Consider the following 27,809-nt stretch of genomic DNA (forward strand, 5'->3'; position numbering starts at 1 on the left):
TTGTTATCAGCATAAAAGACACCTGTCCACAACCTCAAACAGTCACACTCCAAACTCCACTATGGCCAAGACCAAAGAGCTGTCAAAGGACACCAGAAACAAAATTGTAGACCTCCACCAGGCTGGGAAGACTGAATCTGCAATAGGTAAGAAGCTTGGTTTGAAGAAATCCACTGTGGGAGCAATTATTAGGAAATGGAAGACATACAAGACCCCTGATAATCTCCCTCGATCTGGGGCTCCACACAAGATCTCACCCGTGGGGTCAAAATGATCACAAGAACAGTGAGCAAAAATCCCAGAACCACACGGGGGGACCTAATGAATGACCTGCAGAGAGCTGGGACCAAAGTAATAAAGCCTACCATCAGCAAGGGCATTGAAGATGAAACATGGCTGGGTCTTTCAGCATTGCAAGGTCCTGGAGTGGTCTAGCCAGTCTCCAGATCTCAACCCCATAGAAAATCTTTGGAGGGAGTTGAAAGCCTGTGTTGCCCAGCATCAGCCCCAAAACATCACTGCTCTAGAGATCTGCATGGAGGAATGGCCAAAATACCAGCAACAGCGTGTGAAAACCTTGAAGACTTACCTCTGTGAGGACCTCTGCCAACAAAGGGTATATAAAAGTATTGAGAAACTTATGTTTTTGACCAAATACATATTTTCCACCATAATTTGCAAATTCATTCATTAAAAATCCTACAATATGATTTTCTGGATTTTTAAAATAATTGTCTGTCATAGTTAAAGTGTACCCATTACAGGCCTCTCATCTTAAGTGGGAGAACTTTCACAATTGGTGGCTGACTAAATACTCCCCCCCCCCCCCCCACTATGTTCAAGAGTATGTCAGTGTTTTAACTGGAAACCAGTAGGCCTGCCTAACCCAAATAAACTTCCTCAGTATAGCCCTTTAACGCAACACTGCAAAGCCAGTTCCCCCCCCCCCCAGCTGATTTAAAGAACTCACCATCAAACTTTGAAGATTTATCAGCTGTGTAGTGCTAGGGCAAAAACCAAAACGTGCACCCGGGGGGGCATCAAGTGAAAATAAACTACCATGTTTAATAGGAAAGAAAAACAGCATGCTGGATGGTTTAACTTTAACTTTGTTCAACGCAATTTGGTATGTACATTTTACAACATGGCTAACAAAGATGTCATTTTAAGCATTTAAAAATACATTTTAAATACACCTTATTGGAAATTGAAAAAGTTCATTAACACAGTTGCTCTTTTCTGCAGAAAAAGTGCCAAGATCAAAATTTAATTCAGGACTTTCCCACAAAACAAGATTCTCTACATACATGCTAGGTTAACAGTTCAGTGACACTGTCCTAACTAAACATACAGATCTTTGTAAGAAAAACACCATCTGATGTGAAGTTAAATCTTAATGAATACATTTAAAAAGTAGATGACATGCCTTCTGAAATAAAAAATAAGATTTTCCTTTAAGGATTTTCTTTTAATGCAAAGCTGCATGTATTGTACAATAGAACAGTTATAATTCACATAAAAATGAACTGGATGTACATGTCAAATAGCCCATCCTTTAACAATTACAAAGTAAGCTCTCCCCTGATAGAAAAGCGCCAGGCCCCCTTTAAGGAGCAGGTTCATCCTCATAGGGCCAACTCTCAACCAACCGCTAAAGTGGGTATGGATAGGGTTGCATATTTGAAAATGCTATAGAATAGTGTTCATTATTTATATATATTTTTTATAACGGTGAAAAAAATGTTACTCTTTGTGCACCCTTCAAAGCAGAGAAAATCTAAGAAGTTGATAGATCCTTTGGATCATGGACTTTTGATTTGTTCATTTTCCCCCCACATTTTGGGATCAAGGATGGGAAAATAATTACATTCATAGTCTGGAAACATTGAACGTCGCCAAGAAACAATGTGCCCTGTAATAGACGAGTTACACCAGGTCAGTTCACTTTTATAGGGCGATGATTTCCAGAAAGGCAATGAGAGAGCAGGCTAAAAGGACTGGTAATTCTGAGTTTTTACCCTCAGTCTTTCAGATGTTTGGCAAGATGACGTGCATGATTAGCTGGGATAGGGTAGTTGGAGACGCCTAACAACTTTGTTCGCAGGACAAACAGCGCAACTAACAAACGGACCAGAATTCCCTTTCCGGTTTGAGGGTTTTGATCTTAGAGGCTTGGTTGTCTCCGACTTAAAACACTTCCAATGAGATTTAAAAAATAAAAGGTGGCGACGTTTGATCATGTTAGGAAGGAGATTTGTATGGCACCATATACATGACCAGCTAATGTAAAGGTCCATAATATCAAGAAAAGGGCCAAATGGACATGGAAAGGTAAACATTTTGGGTGTAATTTTCTCTTACGCTATCGGTCATCAATAAAGTGTCTATGATCTGGGATCTGGTTAGTCCACATGAAATAACATAAGTATTAGGTACAATTTCTGACAATGCATCATGGTATATTTTTTATACAACTCTCCTGGGTAGAGACAGTCAGACATTCATAACAAAAAGGTCCTCCAATAATGATGCTTCTTGCTACTGCATTTAAAAGGCTTTAAAGCCATATAATAAAACCAATTCCTAAAACAAAAAAAACTAGAGGCAGGTTGGGTTTATACCACAGTGATGAGGCTGTTTATATGCTGGTGGTGCTACACATCGGGCTGTTTCAGGACCATCCATATGTCCCCAGTAACAGACAGGGGTGAGATGTTGACAGAGACAATCTACATTAGTTATAATTCAATACTAGAGATATTCATAAAAATAAAACCTTGGTTATGTAAAAATGTATATTTCAACGTAAAAATACATTGAAATATATGACAAATAAAAATGTTACTATAAAATAAATGTCAGTAACACTTCACTTGAGAAGTGGGGACATTTGGTCACAAACAATGAACTGTCCATTGATGTACATTTCTTGAAAGTTACACTAATTGATAGATTTTTGGCAAAGTGTCCTATTAATTCAAACAAAGCCAACTATTGTTTAAACAGAAGTACACATTATACAGGAAGTTCTGAATTCGTTCAATTTGACATAGCATGGGGATATCCTAACATATCATCATCAATATTATTTTCCAATCAACAGCCTTGGAGAACATCTACATAAAACATAGCCAGAAAAAAAGCAAACAATACAACATTGTGAAATGTGGTAAAAGAACACATTGCGGTTACAATGAGTGTCTACAACAAAAAATAAATTCAGCCAGAGGAATGCATAATGAGATCCTATAGGCTACAGGTAAAATGTTTATAAAATCCCAAGATGGAAAGAAAAAGATGGGCCATGTACCCATACACACTTTACTGGCCATTCCTGTTAAAAATTGGTCTAAAGCCAATAAGTGTCACTGTCAACAGTCCCATGAAAGCACCAAAGGGAGCAAGAATAATCCTCTTCTCTGTCAGCTAACAATTCAGTCCAACCAGACAGACAGCACCTTGGCCCCTCCGTTAAGAAGCCAGGAGAAAGAAACTGCTCCTGAAAAAAAGCCAGTCAAAAGGAGGAGCCTTCTTGATCTTGCCCACAGTAATGTGATCTAAACATGTGGCTTTATAAATTATTTTTTAACCAGATGTTGCTTAAAAAAAAAGAAGAAAAAAAAGACTTTGCACTTTGTTGTTATCGATGCAAAAACTATGTGGGGTAAAAAGAGAGAAAAAGTGAAACCTTCAACAGTAATGGCAATGTTAGAATCCAAAAGAGGGCTTTTTACATGTCTGTATTGGTTTATGCAATCATTCGTTATTTCTTCTGTCCGTCTATTCCAGGGATCAGTCTGGGGGGAAGAAGCTCGTGCAGACGAAACCGTTCTCGAACATGTGGCCTCACATCCTCATTCTGGAGCACAGGAGACAGACAGACTATATTAATACCACGGTGATATGAACCTAAACCGATGAGTTAAAGAGATCATTTCTCTTGTCAGTGGCTGAACATTTCATTTTGTAAAAGACATTGGTAGCAGGCTACTAAAAATTAATGTTGGGGGCATTGTAAAGCACATGTCAATGACAGCTCAAGCATGTATGGCTTAGAAATGAGCAAAATATTACTATCCAATCATGATTAAAACATGTAAAATGTAGCTTGTATGTACCAGCTCAACAAGCTTCTCCAAGAATGGGACAAGCTTCAGGAGTTCGTTGTCATTTTTGTCCATGAACCAGCTCTCAATGGGAATCCCATTGGAAAGCTGTAGGGATATAGAAAGGTATACTCTATTGGATTGTACAACAATAGCATAACTAAAAACAAGCGAATATAATTTAAAATGCGAAATGTAGGCTTAATTACGCTGTGCTAGGTTGGGTTACATACGTCATTTGGGGCTGAAAGGCTCACCTGATATGCAAAGGCTTGAGGTGAATTGTCAATAATGACGGTCTTGGACAGGTCTCTTCCAAGGATGTTCAGGTCCTTGATGTAGTTCCCTTGTACACAGACACAATGCTCACGAAATAACCTGTGTCTAGGGTTAGTGGAGAGGAGGAAAATCAATCAATTGTTAAGTCTACAGGTCTGTTTATGAATAATTCAGTCAAACCACAATGTTGACAACTGAACAGCACATGGAGGCAGCACGTGCCCCATTGTCCAGCCCCAAAGCCACAATCAACATACAAAGCAACCTCATCCAAACAGAGCACTATAAATGCACGTCAAAGCTAAGGCTTGGTATTCTATTACAAAAACACCGCTGATACTTCCAATGCATCTAAATGAAGGGGTAGAAATAAACATTTAACTTACCTAACCAACTGTTTCTTGGGATCCAAGATGTTGAGCAACTTGTCTGCATAAACCTTCTTAGAGGCAGTGAAGAGAATGATCTAACGAGGAAAAGACAACTGAATACGTTTCTCACTAGAGTAGCTTAATGCAAGTAACCGTACTCTTTCCATAAACTGTTACAATTAAATAGGAGAAAAGGAAGCACAGTTTACCTCATAGATTTGAGACATGCGCTCCAGGAACTCTCTGAAGAACGGCCTTAAACGCACATACACCTACAGACAAGCAAAGTATTAGTTATTTGTACAAAGTATTCAGAGGCCTCTGTTTCTCCTAGAAACTGATTCTGTGTCGCCCACTTTCATATGTGGCGGTCTACAAAAGCACAGATTTAGCACCCTCTGCTGGAAAAGTAAAATGCTTCATTATTTCCCATTTAAAATAGAAACACCTCAATGTCAGATCAAGGACTTCTGTATACCTGGTAAATGACATCTTGAAACAGGACCGGGAAGGTAAGTGCTGCATCGTCCAGCTCATTTAAGCTACAGTGCACCAATGTCTCATCCTGGTAGGAATCACAAAAATAGTTGTAAGTTGCAAACCACCATAACAATGCCCTTTAAGTAGATGTACCATTTACAGTAAAAGCTTATTTATGCTAGACCCGAAAATGTGGTAGTAGGCTCAATACGGAGGGTGTGACAATTGCGGAGCATCCGGAGGCATGCAGAAGCCAAATTGAGCCTCCAAAACGTTGTAACAATGCTCCGGGAAGCGCAAGTAGTATGAATGCCCTGACATCTTCAGAGGCCGTATCACTGTAAAAACTGCACGGCCTATGCAGATGTCGGATTGAAGTGCACCATGTTATCGCTCACCAGGTCGAGGACCAGGGAGAACTCTGGTGTACTGCGGGTCTTTAGTGGGAGAGCAGGCTTCCTGGTCAGCTGTTCCTCTGTCAGTGGAGGTACATGCTTGATGAAGAAATACCTGGACAAAATCAAATCAAACCTTTCAAAGTTAAATACAGGACTTAATGAAATCACAAGGGGAAAAAATATATGAAACTTCACTGAACAAAAATAAAACGCAACATGTAAAGTGTTTCACGAGCTGAAATAAAAGATCACAGAAATGTTCCATGATCACAAAAAGCTTAATACTCAAGTTGTGCACAAATTTGTTCAGATCCTTGTTAGTGAGCATTTCTTCTTTGTCAAGATAATCCATCCACCTGACAGGTGTGGCAATTTTAAGCAGCATGATCATTACAGGTGCACTTTGTGCTGGGGACAATAAAATGTTCAGTTTTGGGCCTCCCAAGTGGCACAGTGGTTTAAGGCACTGCATCGCAGTGCTAGCTGTGCCACTAGAGATCCTGGTTTGAGACCAGGCTCTGTCTCAGCCGGCTGCGACCGGGAGACCCAATTGGCCCAGCGTCATCCGGGTTAGGGGAGGGTTTGGCCGGCACGCTCTAGCGACTCCTGTGGCTGACACGGTCGCCGGGTGTTTGACACGGTCGCTGACACATTGGTGCGGGTTAAGCGTGTCCGTACTCGTTGCAGTGATGAGACAAGACTAACTACCAATTAGATATGAAATTGGGGAGAAAAAAGGGGAAAAAAGTTGGCATGCTACTGCAGGAATGCTACTAGAGCTGTTGACAGATCAATGAACATGAAATTCTCTACCATAAACTGCCTCCAACATTGTTTTAGAAAATTTGGCAGTACGTCCAACCTGCATCAACAGCAGACCACGTGTATAGCGTTGTGTGGGCAATGTTGACAACACACAACTGCATTTTATTAATTGGAATGCACTTTATTTTACTCGACAGTTAAGTAATTTCCAAACAAAGTCAATTAAGAACAAATTCTTATTTACAATGAAGGCAACCCCGGACAACGCTGAGCCAGTTGTGGGCCTCCCAAAAACAGCTGGATGTGATACAGCCTGCATTTGGAAAGTATTCAGACCCCTTGACTTTTTCACACTATTACATTACAGCCTTATTCTAAAATGGATTACATTATCACGTCTACATAGGTAAGTATTCAGACCCTTTACTCCGTACTTTGTTGAAACACCTTTGGCAGTGATTACAACCTTGGGTCTTCTTGGGTATGACCCATTCTTCTCTGCAGATCCTCAAACTCAGTCAGGTTGGATGGGGAGCGTTGCTGCACAGCAATTTTCAGGTCTCTCCAGAGATGTTCTATCGGGTTCAAGTCTGGGCTCTGGCTGGGTCACTCAGGGACATTGAGACTAATCCTAAAGTCACTCCTGCGCTGTCTTGACTGTGTGCTTAGGGTCATTGTCCTGTTGGTTGGTGACCCTTCGCCTCAGTCTGAAGTCCTGAGCGCTCTGGAGCCACCTCCCTGACCAAGGCCATTCTCCCCCAATTGCTCAGTTTGGCAGGGTGGACAGCTCTAGGAAGAGTCTTGGTGGTTCCAAATTTCTTCCATTTAAGAATGATGGCCCAGAACTTCAATGCTATAGACATTTTTTTGCTTCCTTGCCCCAGATCTGTGCCTCAACAATAGTGTCCCAAAGCGCAATGGACAATTACTTTGGCGTCATGGCTTGGTTTATACTCATGCACAGTCAGGTAGACTCCAATCAAGTTGTAGAAACAGCAAGGATGGTCAATGGAAACAGGACGCACTGGAGCTCAAATTTGAGTCACATAGCAAATGGTCTGAAATACCTTATTTACATAAGTAGTTATTTTTAATAAATTTGCAAAAATATCTAACACACCTGTTTTTACTTTGTCAATAATGGGGTAGTGTGATGAGGAAAATGTTTTGTTTAACCCATTTTACAATTAGGCTGTAAAGTGTGATGTGGAAAAGGTGAAGGGGTCTGAATACTTTCCGAACTCACTGTATATACCGTGACAAGATCCTGAGGCCCTTTGTCGTGCCATTACCTCATGTTTCAGCATAATTCACAGCCCCATATCGCAAGGATATGTACACAACTCCTGGAAGCTAAGACCCAGTTCTTACATTGCCTGCTTCCTCACCCATTGAGCATGTTAAGGATGCTCTGGATTGACATGCATGACAGCGTGTTCCAGTTCCCGTCAATATCCAGCAACTTCGCATAATCATTGAAGAGGAGTGGGACAACATTCCACAGGCCACAAACAGCCTGATCAACTCTTCAAGGTAGATGTGTTGCGCTGCATGAGGCAAATGATCAACGCCCCTACTTAATTTGTTTTAGCATCTGTGACCAACAGTTGCATGTCTGTATACCCAGTCATGTGATATCCATAGATTAGGGCCTAATGCATTGATTTCAATTGACTTATATGAACTGTAACTCTTTGAAATGATTGAATGTAGAGTTTATATTTTTGTTAAGTATATTTTCCTTTATTGTATTCACAAGATAAAAATGTATTCTAAACATTAATATTCTGGCCTAAACCTCTCTGCGCACAGAACCCAGTAGTTCGACAACATACGGATTAAAATACAAGTAAGTCATTTAGCAGACGCTCTTATCCAGAGCGTCTCACATGCTTTGAAAGCCTAGCATCTTGCTAATCCAAAACAACTATTTCAACCAGCACAGGCGTAACAAAATCACAAACGGCAATAAAATAAATAGTTTACCTTTGACGATCTTCCTCGGTTTGCAATCCCAATGCTCATTGTTACACAATGAATGGTCTATTGTTTGATGAAATCCATTTTTATGGCCTAACACGAAACATTGTGAACCGCATGTCGTGAATTCCGTCTCATTCCATTTTCCGACGACACACTCGAGGTAAATACACACAGAACGTGACTTTTCCAGTCATGTTTGGTTTCATTGCAATCAACTGGTTTGTTTGTAACACAACCAAACCTGATGGGTCATTTCACAGGATGTATTGACTGAAAGAAACCGATTTGAAGACAACAAGTAATGACATTGTGCACCAATGATTTGCCCGCTGTTTCGTTGATTGACTGTATTTTAATCCAATGACCACTGATCGTCTTGAAATCTAGCTGGGTAGATCGCCAATGAGCTGAGGTAAAAGGCAATATGTAATGTTTATGTGTTGGAAGACAAACCCATGTAGTAAACTCCGGCGTAAGGAGGGGCATTCGCCAATGAAGTTTCATACCAGAAGGAGCAACGCATGTTGCGCACAGCGGTTTTTTGTAAAGCGCATATTCAGCTGTTTATATAATCAATCAGTATGGAGACTAAGTCGGGGAAAGCTAAATCGAAGTCTAGATATAAAGATGTACACACAATTTTAGAAGAAATTGATCGAGGACGATTCATTTAGCGATTCCCAAATGGAGGAATGTTTTTTTAATGGAGAGGACATCGTTTTGGACTGGTAAGTTCGTCTCATTCTAATGCTGTTGTTTGCAATTAATAATATAAAATATTATTTGTGAAATTAAATAGCCTATTCGAGGCTGTTGAGGAGAGGGCGGGCCCACAACAATGGCCAAAGTGAAATGGAGACATATACAGCTGGTCTGTTGTAATATAATAAAGACAGTAGATCTAGCTGGTCTGTCATAGTATAATAGAGAGTAGAATAAGCCGAAATGTCATAATATAAATGAGACAGTAGATTTAGCAGGTCTATAATAATATATTCATCCTTATGTTCCCTGTACTCTATAAATAGGTATGGTGTTCTTTGGATGCAACTCAGCATTCTTTCTCTTCCAAACACGACTAGTTGAGACTTTACCAAAAAGTTATATTTTGGTTTCATCTGACCACATGACATTCTCCCAATCTTCTTCTGGATCATCCAAATTGTCTCTAGCAAACTTCAGACGGGGCTGGACATGTACTGGCTTAAGCAGAGGGACACGTCTGGCACTGCAGGATTTGAGTCCCTGGCGGCGTAGTGTGTTACCGATGGTAGGCTTTGTTACTTTGGTCACAGCTCTCTACAGGTCATTCACTAGGTCCCCCCGTGTGGTTCTGGGATTTTTGCTCACCGTTCTTGTGATCATTTTGACCCCACGGGTGAGATCTTGCGTGGAGCCCCAGATCGAGGGAGATTATCAGTGGGTCTTGTATGTCTTCCATTTCCTAATAATTGCTCCCACAGTTGATTTCTTCAAACCAAGCTGCTTACCAATTGCAGATTCAGTCTTCCCAGCCTGGTGCAGGTCTACAATTTTGTTTCCGGTGTCCTTTGACAGCTCTTTGGTCTTGGCCATAGTGGAGTTTGGAGTGTGACTGTTTGAGGTTGTGGACAGGTCTTTTATACTGATAACAAGTTCAAACAGGTGCCATTAATACAAGTAACGAGTGGAGGACAGAGGAGCCTCTTGAAAAAGTTGTTACAAGTCTGTGAGAGCCAGAAATCTTGCTTGTTTGTAGGTGACCAAATACTTATTTTCCACCATAATTTTCAAATTAAATTAATTAAAAATCCTACGTGATTTTCTGGATTTTCTCTCCTCATTTTGTCTGTCATAGTTGAAGTGTACCTATGATGAAAATGACAGGCCTCATCTTTTGAAGTGGGAGAACTTGCACAATTGGTGGCTGACTAAATACTTTTTTGCCCCACTATATCTGTTTATTATACCCGTTGATACAGGGCTCATATGTGAAACTATTCTAACTGAACATCCTTTCACAGTGACACTAACTCCGAATGGGAACCCCCAGTGCCAAGGTGTCCATCCCCCACTGAAGCTCCTGCCACAAGTGGTGTTCATCTGCCCAAATGTACTTCTGCAGGCATGGATGTTCTCTGGCACCAGCAGCATATTGTGTCGAGGACTGAGGGTCTTCCAAATATTGAAAGTGTTATTTTGTAAATGTGTATTTTTTTCCCTTAGTGTTTTTTCTCCATTTTTTTTGGGGGGGGGGGGGGGTGTTAGAAAACCATTTTGGTATTTTGTATATAGTTATTCCATTCAAAATGTATAACTTCACCAATTTGGCCACTAGGATACATTTGGGCTACTTGTGTGGGACACCTGAGTCACTTCATGATAAATGTCATGTAGCACATTCATTTTGGAAGTTATCATTCTGAAACTTTGCACAAGTACTGTTGGACCTCGTGTTTTTTTCTCTGAAATTGTCCCCATCATCCTATCTGAATGTTTGTTTCATCTTGCTCATTTTAAAGATGATACAAAAAAATGTTTTTGTTTGTTTCCATTGTATTATCTAAGCCAGATTGATTGTGTTATATTCTCCTACATTCAATTCACATTTACAAACTTGAGTCTTTTCTTTCAAATGGTACCAAGAATACACATATCCTCGGTTCTGTGCCTGAGCTACAGGCTGTTAGATTTGGGTATGTCTTCAGGCAGAAATTGAAAAAAGTAGGGGGTAGCTCTAAAAGGTTAAGGCTGGAATATTTTGCTTAGCGGGAGCAGATTTGTACTTACGGGTCAAAGACCTCCCAGTCCTCCTCGTATGTCCCCTCTGCAGGGGCTGTGGGCTGTGCCACCACATAGCCTCCTTCTGGAGGGGCGCCTGGGGCTGAGATGAAAGGAAGGAGACCAAGAGAAATGGGAAGGAGAGAGTGAAGTGAGAATGATCCTTGTCCATAATAACATATACCAAGAAGACATTCCTTTATCTCCAGCTACCTGTGAGAGCAGGCATGTCTGTGACAACCTCCTCTTCCTCGACAGGCACTTCTGGAGGATGTGGAGCCCGCAGTGGTGGCAGCATGTCACTGGGGTAAAGGGGCATAGTTGTACACACTTCCTCTGTGGAGGTGGCAGTGCAGGTGGGGGTCTCCTCCACAGTCTCCATGTCCAGCTGCTTGACGATCTCCTCAGCCTCCAACGCCTGGTCTGGGGAGTCCGAACCTGATGTGGCTGAAAATTACAATAGATTACTACATATACTACTTATTACCGTAGTTCTGCAGGGAAAGTTAGATTTGACCACAATATAAAAAATACAACATAACAAATGAGCGTCATACAAGGTAGAATGAAGACCGAGGTAATATAGTAGACTATTTACCAGTGCAGGGAGTAGAGACAAACATGGAACAATTTAGGCTAATCTGACAAGTCAAGTTTGGCACTCTTTGACCTCGCATCATTTTGGGGTATTACCATTTTTATTTGCTGGTGAGAAGAAGTTGAAGACTGGAGAGAAGATGGTTCCCAGGAGCGTGGTTCTAGGCGGACTGGTCAAAGTCTCTGCCGCCTCCTCCAGCTTCCCATTGGGCTTCACAGGCTTACTACTCGTATCATGGTTCGTGTCATGGTTTGTCGCTTCTGTGGTTTAGGGTGAGGAGCAAGTAAGAACAACATGATACGTCGCTTTATCAAGACATGCAAACTCATGTAAAAGGCCTGTTGGTGTGCAAGGTATGATTACTGAATAGGATAAGGTTTTGTTCCCATCTTTCAATTAAGCCTCCACTCCCTTTCCAAACTCACCCCCGTTGACAGAGTTTCTCCTGCTGACCCTGGAGATGGTCCTTCTGGGGGCATCGCCACCTTGTGGTGTGGAAGAGATCAGGTTGTCGTCGACATCGCAGGTGAGCCGTGTCTTCTTCGCTGGGTTCTCCTGCTCTACCTGAGGTAGAAACAACTCTCATATCAGAACAGAAGGAAGGAGCATTTAACTATAGAATAAACCCCCCCAAAATCTTTCAAAATCTCTTACAGTATTCCCAACATTTATTTTTGAATAAACCCACTAGCAGAATGCCCAAGGAATTCTGACTCGTATCTGGTTGGATGGACAAAGGACTTGTAGTACACCAAGTGACAATGTTCCAAGACAAAGAACACATGCCTTCCCAGGGGGATTATTTATCTCCTGAAATATTGTTTCAGCCAACACTACCTACCTACTTGGCAACACAATGAATCAAATTCAGATATCAATATCGCAATTTCTGTGCAATATTCATATCGCAAGAGGCTGAGATACTCTTTCTTTGACCTTCCGTTAAAACAACAAAAACTAGACCATGGTACCATCTCCAATAAGATACCCTAGATTCCGTTCATTCACTCTCTACATGCACAGCGGAAGCTGACCAATCACTAGCCAGGGTTGCACTCTCTGCATGGCATGCACATGCTGGCTCATCACAAGTGTCCCACAGAGCACGCAGTTAGATGCTGGTGAGGAGAGAAAGGGCTTTACCTCAGTGTGTCAGAAGCATGCGTGCTGCTCGTGCTAACGAGAAAGGCGATTTGGTGCCAAAGGGCGCATATTCAGTGGTATGGCAATATTCGGCTACAGGCAAACCAAAGTCAACCAAATGTGTTGTGCAAAAAGTGCCTCAGACTTGTGGCGACAAGAGGCAACACAACAAAAACATTCATTTGAAGAACCATCCCCTACTTCACGACGATTGCATGGTGAAGAAAAACGCACCCGACAGTAATTACGCTCCTTAGTAAAGACCGCAAAGATAAGTTGTGTATGTAGTACATGTTCTTTATGTGCTCTTGAATAAAAATCAATGTAAAATAAATCAATTTAAAAAGCTCCCAACAGCTGCAAAGCCCCTCAGCTAGACACTTACGTTAAACAGGAATTGACAAGTATAACGCCCTACGATTAAACATCCCACAGAAGTCACCCAGGGGCTATCACCCAGCCAAAGACATGTTTCACATTTACAGTCAGCAAAGCTTAAAGAGGATAAACAAGCTGGACAGGATACAAGACTCCGTCACTCAAGTCACCATCCCAACGCTGTATAACAAAATTGACAAGTTGAAACAGAGCTCACATGATTATTACACAACTACAACATAGGCCTGTCTTTGGTCTAATACAGGTATCCCAAAATGGGTGCAATGCACCAGGGGTACGCCAAATAAAAATTAAATTCACCCCCCCCCCCACACATTTTCAAACATGGGGTTATACATTTGGGTGACGTTCTCTCTCACCTGAAAGATCTGAATCTGAGATTACAGGGACACTCCGCAACTATATTCAATATGCGGGACAAAATTGAGGCTATGATTAAGAAGTTGGAGCTCTTCTCTGTCTGCATTAACAACACAGGACTTTCCATCATTTTCTAAGAACATCATTACAAATCATTTGTAGACTGCAAATTGACCATAAAGAATCTAAAAAATATATAATATTTGACTAAAACATCACTTCAAACCTTGTTTACATTTGTATACGATCACATCTCTATTATTATGGGTGGGAATACTTGGGAAAATATGTCCTAAATTAAAAATCACTGCTGATTTCCTGGTATTTTTAGTCTATGTTCAACAATGAAAATGGTCATTTTTGGGGGGCTCAAACGAAACGACCTGGAAGGCAAATCTGACTCACCAGTTAAAGAACCCTGCTATATTTGATGATCATGTTAAATTAAGAGTACTCCACCTACATATTAATAAACCTATGTATAACAATGTTGGAAAACATTAGCACAGTATGTATTAACTCATCTCATTTTAGAAGTGATGTTTTCTTTCCCTGGACACGTGTTTTGAATATGTCTGACTGAATTACCACGTTTTCACCCAAAATCACAATTGCAATATCTGGCCCCACGTGTTTTGAATATGTCTGACTGAATTACCACGTTTTCACCCAAAATCACAATTGCAATATCTGGCCCCAAAAAATGTAAATTAAGAATTTTTCCCAAATTGTAAAGCCCCATTACCTACTATCCTTCTACAATATCTAGAGCCACCGCTAAAATTGGAACACTGAGTTTGAAGACAAGCCGCAGCATTCCACCATGCATTTCTAGGGAAACATGACACTGGGTACTAAAACAGACTTTACTTGTTAAATCTGGTTAGGGGCTAAATAAAGATCTAGTTGAGGGGGGGTTGCAAAAAGGTGCTGCTTACATAACACAGTGCTAAAATGTTACACTAGGGACATGTAACTTTGGTGAGCAAACAGCTGTAGAACGTTGGAGGGGGAAATGTTACTTAAGGTGCCAGTTAGGCGCAGACACTCAAATACATCCCAGAGATTGCACCCTACTCACTATATAGTGCACTACTTTTGACCAAGACTCATAGGGCTCTGGTCTAAATTAGTGTACTATATAGGGAATAGCATGCCATTTCGGAAACAGATAAGAGACAGCACAGCTTACCTTCACAGCATTGCCTCTGATTAATTTCTTAATGGTGGAGAGCAGGCCTCTCCCGCCACCTGTCGGCGTGCACTCCTCCACTTCTGAATGCCTCCGCTTGGTCGTGCGGGGCGCATGGGCAGGGCTCGACTGCTGAGATGCCTTCCGCATTCTCAGCCTCATTGTTTTAAGAGCCACATGTAAGACTGGAGGACAGACAGGGCAAAGCAGTTGATGGGCAAAAGCGGACAAATGGGGGGGGGGGGGGGGGGGAAACAGTTTGTTAGTTTAAGACCTGATTTTCACCCTCTTCATACAGTCACATGATACATACACAGCCTAACAGCTAAAAAGGAGTGGACAAGCTGGTGATTTGAAAACCCTCAGTGAACAAAGCACACCAGCAGAAAAAGTGCTGCTGCTGCTACTAACATCTGGTTGCATTCAAGACACCATTTCCTCTGCATCACAGTACATCATTGCTGCCTACTTCAGTGAATATGTTTATCTAACAACTGATGGGACAAATTGATCACAAAAAGTATGAGGACATTGGAGATAATGGAAACAATAGGTCCATCTCGATGAGAAAAAACATGCATAGGGAAAATGACTTACTCTAAGTAACCACAGCGCTCTTCTCTCAAGGAACACACCCTCCCACCCCCGTGCTTACTTTCACATGCTTACCAAACTAGCTCCGCATGTGTGCATGTTGATTTTGTCTATCAACACCAGATGGGTTCAATATCAAAACCAACTATATTAAATTTGGGGACAGGTCAAAACACACATGAAACATTCATGGACATTTAGCTAGCTTGCTGTCCTGGGAGATAAAGTGGGTTATTTTACCTGAAATGCACATGGTATTTTTTTGCTGGATCTTGGTAAAAAAAATTGGCACATTTTGAGTCACACAAAATCATGACATGTCCAGGACCTATCAGGCACCATGCCAGACAGTGGACATAGCCCTCTATCCACCACTCCCATTGCACTGCAGAGAAACCCACTGCTTTCACTACATCTGCATTACATTACCATGGGGCCTGGCCTAAACCGTGAACACACTTTCTCAACAGATCCTAATATAACAAAGTAAATTTACTTCTGAGAAGAACCTTGGAATGTGAACACACCATCCCTTTTTACAGTCACTAATGTAAAGTTTCCATCCCTTGTCAAAACGTGTGAAGGACAATTTATTTTATTGCCCAAATGAAATTAGCAGCTGATTACAGGGTGGGGATTCGGGGAACATATTCAATACATGCCACAGGGAGGATGATTTACAAATTAACACTAGTCTTAACAGCTATTGCTTCGTCACGGTGATGTTGAACTAGCATGACGGGAATGTTATGTGGTACTATTGATGTAATACGACAGCATTAGTGTCCTTGTAATGACTGCAAGCCCCACGGGCACAGGGGTGTCAGTATGAGCAACGCAATGCCGCAATGGAGGGGAGCAAAAAGGTTAGCAACAAGTCAGAGATTAAAAATAGCTTCAAATCCAGACTAAAAAATGTCTTATGCCTAGACAATAATATAACCAGTAAATAAGATTATTTATGAATGAAGGAATGACCTAGCTCTCCGTTAGGCTAAGCCAGGCATCAAACAAGGCCCGCGGACCAAAACCAGCCAGTGAAGCATTTCTAACCAGAAGGCACACTGATTTGCGATGTCTATTCATTTTGGCCCGCTTCCATAACGCCCACGATGCACTGCGCTATAAGTCACAGAAGGCACTGACCAACATGGTGCACGCTAAACAGCACTGCATTGCCACACACACACACACACCTGCATGCTATATCACATCACTAATGGCACTGACCAAATCTACCGGACCAAAAGTTTAAAAAAAGGTGTTGTCGGCTTAATGTCCATGCCAAGTTTCCGTTCCAACTGACCATTGCAGTAGCCTATAGAAAATGACATTTGTTGTCAAAAGGTTCAGATAAATGGATTCACATGCAAGTGTAAATGACTAAAGGACAATAGGGCACACAAGAGATTATAAAATTAGTTAACAGTTGTGTCATTTCTTAAAAGCGGAGGACTCGTGCATCTGTGAATTGCTCTGCTTTCGTGTGTCCCGTTACAGCACGCAGCAATGTCCTCCTAGGCCACAAACATTTTTGCAGCCTGGCGTCGATTTTTAAAGTGTAACAATTAATAACTGAAAAGCTAAACCTTTCAATAAAACACATTGCAAAGGAGAAATGTAGGCCTAACAACCTAGTTACGTTGTTATTTGGAGTTAAATACTTTGACTAGGGTCACAGCATATTTTGCTCATCTGCAAGCATAGTAGCAAAGGCTAGATAAATATTATTCAATCTCTTGCTTTAATATGTTCAAATTTTATATACAGCATCCTATGTGCATAAGTGGGTCGCAGTTGTACGCACGTTTTTTAAATAAAAACAAATAGGCTAGGTCTGGCCCGTGAATGTTGTCCCCCCCCTCCCCCAATATGGCCCATGTGCTGATCGAGTTCGACATCCCCGGGCTAAACCAGCCAAGGAGCCAGCAGATACGGCACGCCTCAATTTTGCCTGCAGAACTCAGCATGGATGTAAGAGCCAATGAACACAAATCACACACACATTCAGTTCCTCTAGTCACAGCATGCCTATGTTTTTACCATCTCAAAGCATGACTCATTCACAGCTTCCAACAAACCAAGGATGCAGCCAGCAGCAACACTATACTGGGGAAGAGGATTTCCTTTTTTCTCTTTATTTAAACAAAAAAGGAAGTTTATGGATATATAACACACATCAAGTAAGGTTGCAGATAAAGCTAGATTTTTATGGAATATAGTAGACAATTTTCACTGGCCCCAGATTACAACCAGCTGTTACACATGCTACAAAGAAAATGGCATATAGTAGCTAGATGCTAGCTATTTACACGCGCGCGTTCTAAAACAATACTAAAAAAAATAGTTTGAAGCTGTGTGAAAACCATTGAAATGACCTCATGCACACGGTGTGACAACGATGCAAATTGTTAAAAATCTAACAACGACCTCTAAATTTTGTCGTGGCTCAGTTTACCCTACTGCAGGGTTACTCAACTAAATTCTTACAGGGGCCAGATTTGAAAAGGGTTATTCATATTATAATCTTATAAAGCACTTTCATTAAAATTAAATGTCACTAGAAGTTCATTAAGTGCTTTAAGACCAGCCCAATTCAGTGCATCAAATGGTTTTACATAATGGAACACATTTGAACTTAACACAGTTGACCTGCATCACATTAATTAATTTCTACATGCATCACTTCATCTTGTTTTTATTTACACATAGGAAACATTTTATGCATGGTATATCTCAGTTAACCAACATCAAATTGTGTCCCATTTTCAATATAATCATTTCATTAATTTTCTGTCTAGTTTTGTTTTTACACAGAAACATCTCAGTTGACTGGCTTTTGCAGAGCAGTCTCTCTCCCATCTCATCAGTAGAGAACTGGTGCCTATAAACTGCACCACCTCTGTGGGGACTTTAACTTTGCAACAATATTTGAGTTTGCTTTCAGTTTATCTTAAAACTCTTGACATCACAGGAGTGATGTGTACTGTTGACCGAATATAGTTGTGCAGCGTAGAGAAATGGAAGGTTTTGTTTGAGCTTAAATCAGGAGAAAATTAGAAAACTTTTTGAAAATAATAACTTTTATACCTCCCCTGTAGTCCCAAATTAATGTCAATTCAATTGATTGAAGATGTCACAAAAACAAGACGTCATATGAGCACCTCAAGCATTTACTAGATATTTGTTGGATTTCTCATGGCGGCAATAACTGAAAAAAAGCAACTAAGCTCTCATAGGCTGCGAGAGAGGATTATTACCCTTGCTTAGCCACCAAACAATATGTAAAAGTAAATAATGATGTCCAGCAGCCTACAAAACAAGCGGTGTTGCAGGCCAGGCTGTTGATCGGATAAAGTTTATGATAGCTGTGAGTTAAACACCGTGGACTGAGTTAAGCCCAAAGCACGCTCTGGTGTAGTGATCTCATCTGTGGTGAAAGAGCCGATAGGCGGGCGGGCACCCCATTAGCAGCTCGGAGTGGCTGTAACTGGTATGTTGGATTGACAGTACATAAATGGGCAGGACTACAGGAAAACATCTCTCCCAATAGAGAATATTGAACGAGGGCTCCTTTTGGCACTAAAAATCCAATTATGAAAAAAATAATAATAATTATGTGAAGGTTCAGAATTTATCAAAGGGCCATTCTAAATTGATAAATGGCCAGTTGGATAGCTCTGCCCCAGTGTATGACCAAATGAACACTTTTTTTTGAAGGAGTGCATGAAAGGTTCAGTTAAATTGTTTGCATCAAGACCAATCTAGAGTTGGCCTGGTATCCAAACCGAATTTCTCAACATAACCAACAAAAGGTAATTTGGGTATAAAAATAATATTTATGGAACAAAAGGAACATTTGCTGTCTAACTGGGAGTCTCCTCAGTGAAAACATCCGAAGATCAAAAGGTAAACAGTTAATTTGATTGCTTTTCTGATTTGTGACCAAGCTTCCTGCTGCTAGCTGGACATAATACTATGCTATCGATAAACTCACCCAAAAGCTTGTCTTGCTTTGGCTGTAAAGCACAATTTTAAAATCTGAGACGACAGGGTAATTAACAAAAGGCTAAGCTGTGTTTCACTATATTTCACGAAATATGAATATTTTCTAGTAATATTTTTTGACCGTTGCGCTATGCTAATTAGTGTAGTTGATGACAATTCTCCCGGATCCGGGATGGGTAGTTCCAAGATTAAACATCTTGGAAAATTGTCATAGCTTTACATTATTTGAGATGTACCAAGAGTTCAGAAAAAAAAATTGTAGACCTCCACAGGTCTGGTTCATCCTTGGGAGCAATTTCCAAATGCCTGAAGGTACCACGTCCATCTGTACAAACAATAGTAAGCAAGTATAAACACCATGGGACCACACAGCCATCATACCGCTCAGGAAAGAGACGTGTTCTGTCTCCTACAGATGAACGTACTTTGAGAAAAGTGCATATCAATCCCAGGACAACAGCAAAGGACCATGTGAAGATGCTGGAGGAAACAGGTACCAATTGTATCTATATCCACAGTAAAAACGAGTCCTATATCAATATAACCGGAAAGGCTGCTCAGCAAGGAAGAAGCCACTGCTCCAAAACCGGCATAAAAAAAACAGACCATGGTGTGCAACTACACATGGGGACAAAGATTGTACATTTGGGAGAAATGTACTCTGGTCTGATGAAACAAAAAGAGTGGTTTGGCCATAATGACCATTGTTATGTTTGGAGGGAAAAGGGGGAAGCTTGCAAGTCGAAGAACACCATCCCAACCGTGAAGCACGGGGTGGTAGCAGCATGTTGTGGGGGTGCTTTGCTGCAGGAGGGACTGGTGTACTTCACAAAACAGATGACATGATGAAAAGGAAAATGATGTGGATATATTGAAGCAACATCTCAAGACACCAGTCAGGAAGTTAAAGCTTGGTGGCAAATGGGTCTTCCAAATGGACAATGATCCCAAGCATACTTACAAAGTCGTGAAAAAAGCGTGTATGTAAACTTCTGACCCACTGGGAATGTGATGAAAGAAATAAAAGCTGCAATAAACCCTTCTCTCTACTATTATTCTGACTAGAGATCGACCGACTACGACTTTTTCAACGCCGATACAGATTATTGAAGGACCAAAAAAAGCCGATATAAAAATACACTTGTGTATTGAGTTTAACCTCCTGCGACGAGCAATCCCGTATCCGGGAGCGTAATCATAGCCTCAAATGCATTAGCATAACGCAGCGGACATAAATACCCCTAAACTTTTCCTATTCGTGAAAATCGCAAATGAAATGAAATATTCAAACACAAGCTTAGCCTTTTGTTAACAACACTGTCATCTCAAGATTTTCAAAATATGTGTTACAGCCAACGCTAGACAAGCATTTGTGTAAGTTTATCATGGCATAATGCTATGCTCTGCTGGCAGCAGGCAACATTTTCACAAAAATAAGAAAAGCAACCAAATTAAATACATTACCTTTGAAGAACTTTAGATGCTTTCACTCAGGAGACTCCCAGTTAGATAGCAAAATGTTCCTTTTTCCCAAAAATATTTTTTGTAGGCGAAATAGCTCCCGTTTCTTCATCATGCATGGCTGAGAAATTGACCGGAAAATGCTACAACTATTTGCAAAATTTGCTCCATAATAGCGACAGAAACACTGAAAACGTTGTTTAGGATCCATCCTCAAGGTGTTTTTAACATATATATTCGATAATATATCCATCGAGGCAATTGGTTTCTCATAAGAAGCGATTGGAAAAATGGCTACCTCAGAATTTAACGCAAGATTTTCTGCGGGAGACACCATGTGACCACATGCTATATATGGTCCCCTACAGCCATTCTTCAATGGAAATGCCTAAAAAGACATCACAATGCTGTAGACACCTTGGGGAATACGTGGAAAACGTAAGCTCATTCACAGCCATATAAGGAGTCATTGGCATGAGGCGGTTTCAAAAAATGCAGCACTTCCTGGTTGGATTTTTATCTGGGTTTCGCCTGTAACATCAATTCTGTGGCACTCACAGACAATATCTTTGCAGTTTTGGAAACATCAGAGTCTTCTTTCCAAAGCTGTCAATTATATGTATAGTCCAGCATCTTTTTCGTGACAGAATATCTTGTTTAAAACAGGAAAGTTTTTCATCCAAAAATTAAAATAGCGCCCCCTAAATCCAAGAGGTTAAGAAAGGCATTGATGTTTATGGTTAGGTACAGTCGTGCAACGATTGTGCTTTTTTGCAAATGCGCTTTTGTTAACCATAATCTGAGAACGGCGCTCAGAGCCCAATCCAGCAAGAGAAATATCTGCCTTTTGAGAGTCAACAGAAGTTAGAAAGAACACAATAAATATTCACTTACCTTTGATGATCTTCATCAGAAGGCACTGCCAGGAATTCCAGTTCAACAATAAATGACTGATGTTCCATAAAGTCCATCGTTAATGTCCAAATAGCCACTTGTTGTTAGCGTTTTCAGCCCAGTAATCCATCTTCATGAGGCGTGAGCACTTCGTCCAGACAAACTTGAAAAGTTCCGTTACAGGTCGTAGAAACAAGTCAAACGATGCATGGAATCAATCTTTAGGATGTTAACATAAAACATCAATAATGTTCCAAACGGAGAATTCCTGTCTGAAGAAAAGCACTGGAACGAGAGGTAACTGTCGGGAGCGCGTCACGAGCCTGAGACACTGGACCAGACCACTGACTCAGACAGGTCTCATGAGCCCCTCCTTTATAGTAGAATCCTCATTGTTTCTCAGGTTTTTGCCTGCCATATGAGTTCTGTTATACTCACAGACATCATTCAAACAGTTTTATAAACTTCAGAGTGTTTTCTACCCAATACTACTACTACTACTAACACTAATAAGCATATATTAGCATCTGGGGCAGAGTAGGAGGCAGTTCACTCTGGGCATGCTATTCATCCAAAAGTGAAAATGCTGCCCCCTACCCCAAAATCATTAAACCATCCCCCGTTTGGCAAAATTGGCTGTCTTTGTTAGGAAGAAATGGTCTTCACACAGTTCGCAACAAGCCAGGCGGCCCAAACCGCTGCATAAACTCTGACAATTTCCCTAGTTAAAATAAATTAATGTTAGCAGCCAATATTACCTAAATATGCGGGTCTAAAAATATATACTTGTGTACTGATTTTAAGAAAGACGTTGATGTTTATGGTTAGGTACACATTGGTGCAACGACTGTGCTTTTTTCACAAATGCGCTTGTTAAATCACCCGTTTGGCGAAGTAGGCTGTGATTCAATGATAACTTAACAGGCACCGCATCGATTATATGCAACGCAGGACGAGATAGATAAACTAGTAATATCAACCATGTGTAGTTAACCAGTGATTATGTTAAGGTTGATTGTTTTTTTATAAGATAAGTTTGACTTCTTATGGCTGAAATCCCATTAACGGGATCGTTATGACAGCCAGTGAAAGTGCAGGGCGCCTAATTCAAACATAAATCTCAGAATTAAAATTCCTCAAACATACAAGTATTATACACCATTTTAAAGATCCTGTTAATCCCACCAGTGTCCGATTTCAAAAAAGCTTTACGACGAAAGCATACCATGCGATTATGTTGGGCCAGCTCCTAGTCAAAGGCACAGCAATTTCTCCAGCCAAAGAGAGGAGTCACAAAAAGCAGAAATAGAGAAAATTAATCACTAACCTTTGATGATCTTCATCAGATGACACTCATAGGACTTCATGTATGTTTTGTTTGATAAAGTTCATATCTATATCCAAAAATCTCAGTTTACATTGGTGCGTTATGTTCAGTAATGTTTTGCTTCCAAAACATCCGGTGATTTTGCAGAGAACCACATCTATTGATAGAAATACTCATAATAAACATTGATAAAAGATACAAGTGTTATGCATGGTATTAAAGATATACTTCTCCTTAATGCAACCGCTGTGTCAGATTTCAAAAAAGCTTTATGGAAAAAGCACACCATGCAATAATCGGAGTACAGTGCTCAGACACAAAAACAAGCCATACAGATACCCGCCCGCCATGTTGTGTAGTCAACAGAAGTCAGAAATAGCATTATAAATACCCACATACCTTTGATGACCTTCATCAGAATGCACTCCCATGGATCCCAGTTCCACAATGTTTGTTTTGTTCGATAAAGTCCATAATTTATGTCCTAATACCTCATTTTTGTTTGCGTGTTTAGTTCACAAATCCAAATTAATTGAGGCGCGAGCACTAGGTCATGACGAAAAGTTCCCGTTACAGTTCGTAGAAACATGTCAAACGATGTATAGAATCAAGCTTTAGGATGTTTTTAACATAAATCTTCAATAATGTTCCAACTGGACAATTCCTTTGTGTTTAGAAATGCAATGGAATGCAGGTCTCTCTCACGGGCGCGTGCGAGACTGAGCTCATGGCATTCTGCCAGACCTCTTAGTCAAACAGCTCTTATTCTTTCCCCCTTCACAGTAGAAGCCTGAAACAAGGTTCTAAAGACCGTTGACATCTAGTGGAAGCCTTAGGAAGTGCAAACGGTTCAAATGTACACTATATTGTATAGGCAAAGAGCTGAAAAACTACAAACCTCAGATTTCCCACTTCCTAGTTGGATTGTTTCAGGTTGCATGCCATATGAGTTCTGTAATAGTCACAGACATCAAACAGTTTTAGAAACTTCAGAGTGTTTTCTATCCAAGTCCACTAATAATATGCTATCTTAGCTTCTGGGCCTGAGTAGCAGGCAGTTTACTCTGGGCACCTTATTCACCCATGCTTCTTAATACCGCCCCCCAGCCATAAGTTAATTCTAGCTAGCACCTTACCATGGTTCCTTGCTGCACTCGCATAACAAATAGTCAGCCTGCCACGCAGTCTCCTCGTGGAGTGCAATGTAATCGGCGTCCAAAAATGCAGATGACCAACTTATGAAAACTTGAAATCGGCCTTGATTAAAAATCTGTCATTCCGATTAATTGGTCGACCTCTAATTCTGACATTTCACATTCTTAAAATAAAATGGTGATCCAAACTGACCTAAGACAGGGATTTTTTTTACTAGGATTTAAATGTCAGGAATTGTGAAAAAACTGAGTTTAAATGTATTTGGCTAAGGTGCATGTAAACTTACAACTTCAGCTGTAGCTATCCTCTTAATTCATATCCGAATGAATGTGGCCATTTCTAGCAAGCAAAATAAGTGATTTGTATTTTGCTTGTGTACTGCCATATGTCATTATCATAGCTCCGTTTGTCACTGGTGCAGGCTAGTAAATATCCTAAACCTAGCCATCTACTGTAGACTACAAACTAAAACCGGGGAGAGGGGGAGGAGAGTATTGACTTGCTTTATGTACACACAAATACATATTTCCACATAGCTGATGAATTTACATTTTTGTTCTATAAAGACTAATTGTGTCAATGTGGTGTGAATATTCCTCAGCCGTTTTCCATATTAAAAAGTGGAAGTGCCACTTACAGCTCACCATTTACAGTAGCCCACAGGAAATATGTTCCTCCACCATGTACAGTAGGTTACAGGCAATATGTTCCCCCACCAAGTGAATCATAGAAATTTTGATCTTGCATTGGGGGCTTTCCTTATATGCGGGGAGCATGAACTGTAAACTAACAAAGATATTTTAGAGTTAAAACCCAAGTATATTTAACCTCTACAGGATCGGAGCCACCCAGGTCATTTGAGCTAACGTGCGCTAATATGATTAGCATGATGTTGCAAGTAACAAGAACATTTCCCAGGACAAACATGCCTTATATGGGCAGAAAGCTTACATTCTTGTTAATCTAACAGCACTGTCCAATTTACAGTAGCTATTACAGTGAAAAAAAAAACAATTTTGTTTGAGGAGAGTGCACAACAACAAAAAAATGTATCACGGCAACTGATTTGATACATTCACCTCTGAAGGTAAATAATGTACTTACATTAACTTATCTTGCTCCGATTTGTCATCCTGAGGGTCCCAAAAATAAAATGTAGCGTAGTTTTGTTTGATCGAATCAATTTAGGTTCTACATTTTGAACACCTGTTGTGCCTGCCTGCCACCCCCCGAAAATGTGAAAAAGGTGTCCGATCCTTAAGAGGTTTTACGTAGTAAGACGTGAGGGTGTGGGATATGTCCAATATACCATAGCTATGGGCTGTTCTTAAGCACGACGCAACACGGAGTGCATGGATACAGCCCTTAGCAGTGGTATATTGGCCATGTACCACAAACCCCGAAGTGTCTTATTGTTATTATAAACTGGTTACAACATAATTAGAACAGTACAAATACATGCTTTGTCATGTCCATAGTATACGGGCTGATACCACAGCTGGAACCATTATATACTACCATAAAGAAATTCTAGACTGTGTGGTTCGAGCCCTGAATGCTGAAAGCCATGGTTTTTCAGACCGTATACCACAGTTATGACAAAACATGTATTTTTACTGGTCTCATTACATTGGTAACCCACTTATAATAGCAATAAGGCACCTCACGGTTTTGTGAAATATGGTCAATATACAGCGGTTAAGGTCCGTGACCCAGCCTTCCACGGTGCTTCTTGCCTAAGAACAGCCCTTACATGTGGTACATTGGCCATATAACACCCACCATCGGGCCTTACTGCTTAAATATACAGCACCAACTACATAAATATCTGTTATTAAGGTCCATTATCTGCTACCTGGTCTTTAATTGTGGGCTCTAGAAAGAGTTCCCATAGTGACTGCAGCAGCCCATTCATTCGCCCTCACTACTAATTGTTTGGTGGTGGCGGTGTATCGTCCCATAACATGTGGAAGGTATGGTTTAGATGAGGGGATGGTCGATCAAAATGAGTGGAAAGTGGGAACACCACGCACACTTCATTGATATACCTAGTTAGCTAACTAGACAGTCTTCTGGCAAGTTAATCGAATTGTCACTGTTCAAAATGTTTGACTCCTTCGTGTAATGGGCCAATACTGGTTGCAATTCAAATGAAAACATGGAAAGCTTTCGCACTTGGTCCAGAGCTAATTACCAACTAACTTTTTCTATGTCCATGGAAGGGGAGCCCTAACCAGGCTAGTATACAGAAAGTGGGCGGGAAATTAAAGCTTGCTACCGACCACTCGTGTCCAGGTAGAAGGCCGTAAAAGCAGGACGCCAATAGTAACTAACTAGCTAAACATCACAGGAGTTCGCTGCTAGCTAGTAACAAACATCGTTCGAAAGTAGCGCGCGATGTTAGTTCACGTTAGCTAGCCGTGGCGGCTACCCCGCTAGCTAGCAAAAAACACAGCACCTAGATAACTAGCTACTGTACCTGCCATTTCTCACTGTCCATTTTCAACTGAGAAATGTTAGCGGTTTAGCTATGCAGTTAGCTGTTAGAATATCTAGCTAGCGAAATCAAACTTAGGTTGTGAGAGGCTGGAAGAGCAATATTTTAGCCTCTTCTGTCCAAAGACAAATTTGACTAGCTAGCTAGTTGCTAACGTTAACTAACATTAGCAAAACTTAATTAGCTAGCACTACCTAAACTTTGCTAGCTGATTAGCTACCTAGCTTGGCTACATGGATCTAGTCAATTAGCTGTTTTTAGGCAAGTTAATAAAGACTGTTGTAAATGTACAATAAAATCAGACAAATTTACAAAACCATTGACTAATTTTCCGCAGCAAAATGGTTACATGTTAGCAAACCAGGAGGCCGAGATTTTAGCAAGACAGGGTCAAGTTGGCTGGCTAACTACTGTACGTTAAGATTGCTGTTGTCCATGCTTTGGGGGCGAGAAAGGAAAATATTTATTTGTACGTCACTCACACATGCTGAAAGACGCTTGAAATAATCCCTACTTACTTTACAGTACTCCACAGTATCTCGAAAACGAATTGACTGATCAAGCACTGCTGGCTGCCACGGTGCGGACAACAGCTGCTTCTTTTTCTTGTAGTTTCCTCTCTGCTGTGCTGTTTTTATGAACCGTCTAGTAGCTGATACTGCGATGTGCTCCCAGACGCCATTTCCCGCCTCCTCACCCACACTCTCTCGATGCAGATACCCGGATGACAGAGGACCGCTTGAGCCAGAGGCGTCAATGAGGTGGTTCGTTTATCTGGCCCGGGTACCCCGGTGAGAAGAGTTTGAATCAAATCAAACTTTATTTGCCACATGGACCGAATACAATAATTGTGGACTTTACTGTGAATTGCTTACGTACAAGCCCTTAGCCAACAGTGCAGTTCAACAAGAAGAACATATTTACGATGTAGGCGAAAATAAAAAGTAATAATAAAAAGTACCACAATAATAATAATTAGCCTTTATACATGGGGCACCGGTACCAAGTCAGTTGAGGTAATCTGTACATGTAGGTGGGG

The 27,809-nt window shown here is 40.8% G+C and overlaps 1 protein-coding gene across 1 annotated transcript; it reads right to left on the minus strand.

Moving 5' to 3' along the window:
• Positions 1 to 1,045: 1,045 nt before the first annotated feature.
• On the minus strand, positions 1,046 to 27,517 carry LOC124033816 (CTD small phosphatase-like protein 2-B). The gene is made up of 13 exons (XM_046346165.1): positions 27,289 to 27,517; positions 14,835 to 15,019; positions 12,166 to 12,304; positions 11,836 to 12,000; positions 11,356 to 11,589; positions 11,152 to 11,245; positions 5,635 to 5,746; positions 5,235 to 5,321; positions 4,966 to 5,028; positions 4,772 to 4,851; positions 4,364 to 4,490; positions 4,119 to 4,214; positions 1,046 to 3,859 (listed from the first exon to the last, which is right to left on the minus strand). Exons 2-13 carry the CDS (start codon positions 14,994 to 14,996, stop codon positions 3,764 to 3,766), a joined length of 1,455 nt encoding a protein of 484 aa, XP_046202121.1. The 5' UTR covers positions 14,997 to 15,019; positions 27,289 to 27,517; the 3' UTR covers positions 1,046 to 3,763.
• Between the last annotated feature and the right edge of the window lie 292 nt (positions 27,518 to 27,809).

Source organism: Oncorhynchus gorbuscha, linkage group LG04, assembly GCF_021184085.1.
Source record: "Oncorhynchus gorbuscha isolate QuinsamMale2020 ecotype Even-year linkage group LG04, OgorEven_v1.0, whole genome shotgun sequence".
Classification (NCBI taxonomy): Eukaryota; Metazoa; Chordata; class Actinopteri; order Salmoniformes; family Salmonidae; genus Oncorhynchus; species Oncorhynchus gorbuscha.

Excerpts from the sequence above, each read along its gene's own strand:
- LOC124033816 (XM_046346165.1), bottom strand. The coding sequence starts at position 14,996 with ATGAGGCTGAGAATGCGGAAGGCATCTCAGCAGTCGAGCCCTGCCCAT. Across the intron at positions 5,029-5,234 it reads TTCAAGATGTCATTTACCAG|GTGTATGTGCGTTTAAGGCC; the intron begins GTATACAGAAGT and ends GCTTGTCTGTAG. Across the intron at positions 4,491-4,771 it reads CCCAAGAAACAGTTGGTTAG|ACACAGGTTATTTCGTGAGC; the intron begins GTAAGTTAAATG and ends CACTAACCCTAG.